Here is an 8,443-nt window from a genome sequence, read left to right as displayed (position 1 = left end):
CAAGACTATTACTTATTGGCTCTATAGCTCCTAAGTCGATTTGACAACTAATAGTTGATATTTTCCCACTTGAAGACATTTTCAAGCCCCACCTTTTTTAGGGAAGTTCTAAATTAGTATTATCTTTTAAATGCCGTTGGAATTTAACCCTTTCATTTTTTGGGCCTGCAAATGGGACATAGTACCTTTAAGGTAAAGGAACTACATTATAGCATTGATGTTAATCAATCATAAAGAATGAATGTCACATAAGCTTGATGGCAAGGCAATCTTTTGTGATATAAATATACAGGCATATCGGAATATTATCCCATAACAGAGAAATCTTCTACTGAAAACATGTTCTGGTACGGCATACAGCAATTTTATTCCTGTGCTTTAAAAAAATTGCTATTCCTCCACAACTTGCATGTGGTGAAGTGTTTTATGAACTTTATTAAAAATGGGATTTGACTGAACGTTTTCAAGATGCTTTTGCCTTGCCATTTTAAATTGATAAAGGTCTGTTAAAAACATCCTGATATGTAAAAAGAATAATATTTACAACGACTAAATTTTGATATATTTACATCAGGGATTCCTTGAATCCTTGCTTTTAATAACAATACAAAAAGTAAACAATAGAAATTTACCAGGAATCACATAATTAAATTATTCAGTGTAAAGGAAAATCTGTAATATTGTAAACATAATATCACATTCACATGCTAAATTATTACCAAAAAATATAAATATATGGACAACAATTTAAAATCTTCAATCAAATCAATATCAAATAATGTTGAGCAAAGAGAAGGTTTCACTTTGTCACGAATTATTAAAGCATACATGTAAAAAATACAGAAAATGATACCAAGTCTGCAAGATGGGATTAACCTATAATGTATTTTGTGCAATTACCTAAAAAGAACTTTAAATGAGTTTTACAATTGAAACAAGGTGCATTGAAATTAAGCTATTTAGTTTCCTGCTATTTAATGCAATTAGAATATAATAGAAAACAAGGTCTACAAAAGAACATAAAAGACCTTTAAAAATTGCATCACATATATATATTGGTAAACCTAACTTAGAGCATTGGGCTTAGGACACACAAAGAGACTGCATAAAAAGTATGGCCGAAATATCATGAATGATTATCAATGCAAACAATAGATTTTACACCTCTTGCTGCTATTATAAAATAATTGTTGAAATTGTACACTATGAATTATGTGATGATAATACAGGTACACGTCCATCTATCTCTATATGCAATGAGTGGAGTGAATACCACAATCAGAGAGGCAGAAACATCAAATTATGACAGACACACATATCAGGCTTGGTACAAACTACTACAGGTTCTATAATTGATCATAGCCTATAATAATGGGCCAGCTTGGTCATGTAACACAAAGTCAGCAGCTGATTGATGTGTACAATCAACTAATCGATCGATCATAATCAATTGCTATGCTTTGTGAAGCCTCCAATAGCTACAATGACATTCCACACATCACATACATACATATATATTCATGTAAATGACCATATTTTGGATGTTGCTTTGGTTTTTTTAAAATAAAGGCTACTCTGCAAAAGGAGACCTTAAATACTCTGATAGTTTGAAATCCAGGCAACAAAATAATGCAAATATTCTGAAGAAATCATAACTTGTATGAAGAGGCAAGGCAGTCAAAATGTGTGAATCAACGGTGCAATCTTTCAGAGCAATGTCAAGTCTGTTCTCTAACGAAGACCACTGAGTTGTCCTAAAAGAATACATGCCCCATTGTCCTGTAATGGGTACTGATAAGTGTATCCTGTATTCAGATACCATGATGTCCTAAGTTCCAATGCTCCTAGTCAAGTTTACCAGCTCATTGTCATTCCACTTCTTCAGGTCTGACAGGGTTCTTCAGAGGAATCACAGACTTCTTATCCTTGTCTTTACTCAGAGCCTTCCGCATATCTATCATGAAAAGAAAACACGAATGAGATCATTAGCTAAATTGCCCCAAAACCCTCTATCTAAATTGGCAATCCCAAAACTAATGGGCCACTACAAAGGAAATAATGACAAAGACTCTCCATTTTGACTGAGAATCAAGGTTTGTATACATTTTTTAGTTCTTGGTACATTTTAACTCTTATGAGAAAGTGCTTTTATGAACAAAACCAAAACTAAATTACACATTTCTATCATGATAAATGACTTGCTTTGTACACATTTGATGACTTGCTATGTAAGAAAGGGATAGCAGGCACTTGGGTATAAATCAACGCTATCATCTCATCACCATAAAAAGTAGTTATCGTTCAAATTATAAACTTGAATAAACAAAAAACCAAAACCGAAAAATGCAACTGCCTTGTGATAAAAAAATGAAGGTTGATTGTTCAATCGGATGAATGTAAACAAAGTTGATTTACAACAATCACTTTGAGGTATTCCAATATGCATTTGTGCATCATTCTCCCTCACCTTTATGCCTACTAAATCTACTAATAAAAAACCTGCTGTATCCTCTGATACCACTGCAACCAACCATACTTACCATAAGCATCTTCGTCAGGATCGCCTGAGTAGTATTCTAGTACCTTCCTGTATACAGTGTAACCTAGACGGGTGTACATGCTGGTCGCAATCTCATTTGACACACGGACAAACAGGTCAACAAAGTAACAGTCTTTTCTGTCAAAACAACAAGAAAGCATTGATCAATATCCATCTTCTTCTTTTCAATTAAAATCAATTTGCTGGTAGAATGGTTCCTAACATTTACAAAAGTGCTTCCAAACTGTCAAATTTGACTGGGGTTTGTGTATTCATCTATGCCTACAGACACTATTCGCTTGGGGATGACAACTTGAATTTGTTATTAATGTTAAAATAACAAATTAATTTAATTGTAAGTCATCAGCAATTCAGCATTCATGTTCTCTTTTTAATAAGTCCAATATCTTATAATTCTATAATGTTTGAAATCAAGGTAAATAATCCTATCTTTTTATTTTGCTTGTTGTTCTCCTTCTTGTAAATTCAAAGGGCCATGCAGCCTTTAATGAAAATAAATTAAATTGCAAGTGGTGTGAGGGACATAGCAATCCCCTGGGTAGGATTTTATAAATCCAAAAAAAAGTTACACCCATGTAATGATTGCATGAAAACTAACCTCTCCGATATCTCCTCCAGAATATTCATCATGATCGCAGCCAATCCCAGCCTCCGATATTCTGGGGCAACGGACAATGCAGTCACATGACCATGCCATGTCTCTTGGGCGACAGATCCTTCAGCTTTGCCCATGACTACACAATGAAGAGGAAATAAAAGAGAAATCATTCAATTCAAAAATAGTGTTAAAAAAACATCATTTAAAATTCTCACCTCACAGAATAAGTGCAGGTATGCTGAAAGATAAGATTTATTCCTGAATCTAACTCAATTCTTTGAAATGAAACAACATAAAATGAACAATACCCCACAATCAAAGGTTTTTGGGGGTTTTTTTCTTGACAATGTCAATCATATTAATTTACTTTATTTTTTAGATGGACTGCACACATCAAAAATGCTATTTGTTGCCTTTGTTTTTTCAGTGCATTTTTCCCTCCACAAAACAAAACAGAACACATATCTATATGATAAGTAATCATGTACATGTAGGTAACTTTCTGTCCGGGGATGTTGCACAAAACCGTCACAACTACAAGATCACGACATCTCCACGCTGTTGCTGGACTTTTTCTCTGAGTGTTTCACAAAACCGACTTTGCCAAGATGAGCACCAAAATCCAAGACAAGAGACTTGTCAGGACTCACTCCAAACCTGTAATATCTTTTTAGAACTCCATCTATAGGCAATTTTAAGTTAGACTATGGGCAGCGAAAAAAATGAAAACTGGAAATGTATTTCAAAACTTATTTCTTGATCTTCATGCTCTTATTTCACTGATCAGTTCTCATTGGTTTTAATACAAAAACATTAAACAAGCATGCAAGCTGTTGTTATAAAGTTTTAATACCTTAACAAAGCAATAACTATTATTTGTCCCAGAAGATCAAACAGTCTGTAATTGAAGACCCAAGAGAATGAGTTTCATCAATTTTTACAAATGTTTAGATATCACTCATTAATAACAAAAGTTTTCATGTCAATGGGATGTCTGTATATTTGTGCTACCACTCTCTAAGATTTTTACTTTTTAAACAGCTTGAGTGAAATTAAGCCTCTTATTCTCTTTTTGTAAAACTAATTCAAGATAAAAATCTGATGGATCGTGACAAAGACAATTTTTGTAAACAGATAGTATAGAAATCATGAATTTGTCACTTATCAAGGGTTTGTGAAACAGGTTGTCTGCTTCCTGACATCTTAGTTGTAGGTGGCGGACAAAGATATGACTGTCAGGAGCTGGTTTCACAAAACAACATCCTAAGGGTCAAAAGTATATTTTTTGCTTTACTCACTGTATCCCATGATTTGACCTCCAGGGGCTTCACAAACTTGAACATACTCAGGCCAATGAGCCAAGTATTGAAGATAGAATGGAATCCCATACTGACCATCATAGCTTTGGTTAAGGAAATAAACTATTGGTGAGCGATTCATTAAGATAATATCTCTTGATTTGCTTTGTATTATTTGGAGGTGTTGCGGTATAGTGGTTTATTCACTTGACTCTCAATCCAAAGGTTGTGGGTTTGAATTCCAGCCCAGCGCTAATGTTCTTTGGCAAGACATTAATCCATATTTTGCCACTCTCCACCAAAGTGTTATTGATACCCAGTAGGATGTAAAAGTTATTGTAGTTTGCTCAGCATTGTGAGCAACTGTAAAATGGCGTCTGGCTGGAATGCTCCCTAGGGAGTGGAGAATATACCGTACATATATTGTGCTTTAGAGACTGTTAATGAATTTTGTGCTACATAAACCTTATCTTATTATTTTGATCATTATAATTGTTCAAATAACAGGGATAAGTTATCGTAAATTCAGTTTTCTTTTACAATTCTTGCAAACCTCCAAATTCCCTTTTCTCCCTTTAACAGAATGTCAGTTTAATTTGAACTTTAAATAATCACTTTCACACATAATTTTTTTTACATTTCAAATGATGCATTAATGCAAACATTTTCATTTTATCCTTTACTAAATCATTTATAATAAAGTTTAGGAAATACCCCCTTATCTATGAGGTACAATCTCTTCATAATCAAGCTCAACAAAAATATCTTGATATTTTAATCATGGCAAAGCTTTCCATAGACTAGCTTTTCTATCAAATATTCTGAAATGGTGTTCATTTTAAATGATTAAAAGGCATTTTGTAAGGATACAGTTTCTGTGAGATGGTCCATATTCCTGTAAAAAAATAAAAACAATACAATTATTGATCATAAAACATTTATTTCTAAGTTTTAAAGTAAAAGTATTAAAGTATCTCTAGAATTTCATCAAGTACTACATATCAACATTGGCCATGTAATTTATACTATGTACCCAACATATATGTGCAATATAAAATGAAATTTTTTCCTACTGACACGAACACTAGTAGCCTAAACTCTTTAGGTTGGAGGTCCAGATTTAAATATTTGGGTCTAAAATGTTCTGAGCCCTGTGTAGTCTCTCTGTAGAAATGTTGAAATTTTGGGGCGATTTTTTTAGCTCAGCACCAGACAGTTTCAATAGTGAGAATGCGACCTTCATTTAATTAAGTTAAGAGTAAGATTCTTTTTATATAGATCTAAAGCCAGTAAAGGACTAAAGAGACATTTGAAAGGAAGTAAACCAGCAAGTCCCTGCCATTTCATATTGTTTCAATCTACATACACATTGATTTTCTTAATTCTGACCCAGCTACCATTGTACCAATACCAATAGAAAATCATGCAAAAAGAGCTCGATCTATATAAATCTAAGCGTAAGGATCAACATCAAATTCAAAGGTTGGAACCAAATGTCAATGCCATCGCTTATTAAAAACGCATGAAACAATTTTATGCGAATAGAGTCTACTGCATGATCTGCATCACCATGCGCAATGCAGATTTACTGAATGCATTAGGACAAACTGTAAACAAATGGTTAGGCCTCATGGCTCATGTCGACGTGATAATTGTTGGGGTCACTCTTATTTAGATATTGACCGAGCTTTTCTTAAACTTATTCTTGTCAGCATTACAGCATTTTCATCACATGGGACTAGACTTAAAACTGGCATGCATCCTTTTCAAATTGTACTAGTTTTACTGCGTACTGACTATGTATACATTTAAAAAATACTTACACATTGTTGAACCTAAACAAATCATCACATTTAAAAGGCCGTATTGTCGTCATATTACAAAGATCAGCCCGCAAACACCTAAATAAAATAAGAATCTTCGCCGTCGATAAGGGAGTTACGGTGTCTCCAAAACAGCCGATCGAAATGAAAAGAGGACAATTTGCACTTCTCGGTTGAAGATAAAGATGCAAAAAATGCAACTGCCAGGTGCGGATCCAGGATTTCTTAGGGGGGGGGGGGGCCAAATTTGAAATCAATTTGAAATTTAGTCTGCTGAAATTTGAAAATTGCGCCGGCCGATATTTCGCTCGACAAACCCCACCCCCTAGAGCACAAAAAAAGGTAAATTTTTGGTCACAATTTTGTTTGTCCTTTTTTTTTGGGCCCGTCTTTTTTTCCATGGTGGGGGAGGGGGGGAGGGCAGGCGCGGATCCAGGATTTCTTAGGGGGGGGGGCCCAAATTTGAAATTTTGCAAGCCAAATATTGGTACGTAATGGTGACCAACAGTGACGTAATGCGGGGGGGGGTCGGTGCAGGGAGGGGCGAGTTTCCCCCTCCCTCCTCCGCGAAACGCGGAAGCTTTGACGTTTCATTAAATTATTAAAGAAAGAAGACGATTCGTTGTACCGTTCTCGAAAAAAATTCTCGTCTGAATTAAGTTTTTCACCTCCCGCGCAAAGCGCGAAAAATTTTACGATTTATTTAACTATTAGAGAAAGAAGACGGTTCGTTGTAGAGTTTTCGACTCCTAATCCTCGTCTGAATTCAGGTTCCCCCCCCCCCCCCCCTCCTCCGCGCGAAGCGCGGAAGCTTTTAAGTTTCTTTCAATCATTAGAGAAAGAAGACGATTCGTTGTACTGTTATCGAAAATAATCCTTGTCTGAATTTAGATTTTCCCCCCCCGCGCGAAGCGCGGAAGCTTTTACGTTTCATTAAATCATTCGAGAAACAAGACGATTCGTTGTACAGTTCTCGACTCTTAATCCTCGTCTGAATTAAGTTTTTCCCCTTCCGCGCGAAGCGTAGAAGCTTTTACGATTCATTAAATCATTAGAGAAAAAAGACGATTCGTTGTACCGTTCTCGAAAAAAATTCTCGTCTGAATTAAGTTTTTCACCTCCCGCGCGAAGCGCGAAAAATTTTACGATTTATTTAACTATTAGAGAAAGAAGACGGTTCGTTGTAGAGTTTTCGACTCCTAATCCTCGTCTGAATTAAGGTTCCCCCCCCCCCCCTCCTCCGCGCGAAGCGCGGAAGCTTTTAAGTTTCTTTCAATCATTAGAGAAAGAAGACGATTCGTTGTACCGTTATCGAAAATAATCCTTGTCTGAATTTAGATTTTTCCCCTCCCGCGCGAAGCGCGGAAGCTTTTACGTTTCATTAAATCATTCGAGAAACAAGACGATTCGTTGTACAGTTCTCGACTCTTAATCCTCGTCTGAATTAAGTTTTTCCCCTTCCGCGCGAAGCGTAGAAGCTTTTACGATTCATTAAATCATTAGAGAAAAAAGACGATTCGTTGTACCGTTCTCGAAAAAAATTCTCGTCTGAATTAAGTTTTTCACCTCCCGCGCGAAGCGCGAAAAATTTTACGATTTATTTAACTATTAGAGAAAGAAGACGGTTCGTTGTAGAGTTCTTGATTCTGAATTTCAAAGATATCCTTTGTCTGCTCCTTTTTCTTCCTACGCCCCCCCCCCCCCTGGCTACGTGCCTGCGGTCCGATAAACACATTTTGATACCTTGTCCGACCCCGCAAGCTCAGGGGATTAAGGCAATAACTTACGGTCAGATAAGCATTCAGGGTCCGCCTTAGGGCCCCTGGTGGGGTCGAGACGGCGGAGCCGGCCCCGGAAGCTCAGGGGTTTTAGGCGTTTAACTAAGGTCCGATGAGCATTTTTTTTGTTTACCTTATTATTTTGTGACACTGGCAGGACACAATTGGCGTGGGGTACAGGGGGCAGAGCCCCCAAAAATCAGGGGTTTTAGGCATTAAATTACCGTCAGATAAGCATCTATGGGCCCCCGTAGGGCCCTATAGGTGGAGTCCATGGGGGCAGAGTCCCCGGAAGATTAGGGGTTTTAGGCATTTAATCCAGTTCAGATGAGCATATTTTGATGCCTCATTATTTTTTAACACGGGCAGTTAACTATTCTCTCTTT

The 8,443-nt window shown here is 36.4% G+C and overlaps 1 protein-coding gene across 1 annotated transcript; it reads right to left on the bottom strand.

Annotated features, from left to right (window-relative positions):
• Positions 1-554: 554 nt before the first annotated feature.
• LOC579405 (N-alpha-acetyltransferase 20) lies at positions 555-6,419 on the bottom strand. Its single transcript, XM_779524.5, has 6 exons — positions 6,280-6,419; positions 5,327-5,351; positions 4,457-4,547; positions 3,159-3,294; positions 2,541-2,677; positions 555-1,954 (listed from the first exon to the last, which is right to left on the bottom strand). The coding sequence occupies exons 1-6, from the start codon at positions 6,330-6,332 to the stop codon at positions 1,869-1,871; spliced, it is 528 nt and encodes a 175-aa protein (XP_784617.1). The 5' UTR covers positions 6,333-6,419; the 3' UTR covers positions 555-1,868.
• Positions 6,420-8,443: the final 2,024 nt, after the last annotated feature.

This window comes from Strongylocentrotus purpuratus, unplaced genomic scaffold, assembly GCF_000002235.5.
Source record: "Strongylocentrotus purpuratus isolate Spur 01 unplaced genomic scaffold, Spur_5.0 spur5_scaffold_5, whole genome shotgun sequence".
Taxonomy (NCBI): Eukaryota; Metazoa; Echinodermata; class Echinoidea; order Camarodonta; family Strongylocentrotidae; genus Strongylocentrotus; species Strongylocentrotus purpuratus.
Note: the sequence above shows the minus strand (reverse complement) of the source record. Positions and strands in the feature narration are given on the sequence as shown.

Excerpts from the sequence above, each read along its gene's own strand:
- LOC579405 (XM_779524.5), bottom strand. The coding sequence starts at position 6,332 with ATGACGACAATACGGCCTTTTAAATGTGATGATTTGTTTAGGTTCAAC. Across the intron at positions 5,352-6,279 it reads TTGTTTAGGTTCAACAATGT|GAATATGGACCATCTCACAG; the intron begins GTAAGTATTTTT and ends ATTTTTTTACAG. Across the intron at positions 4,548-5,326 it reads TGGACCATCTCACAGAAACT|TATGGGATTCCATTCTATCT; the intron begins GTATCCTTACAA and ends TATGATGGTCAG.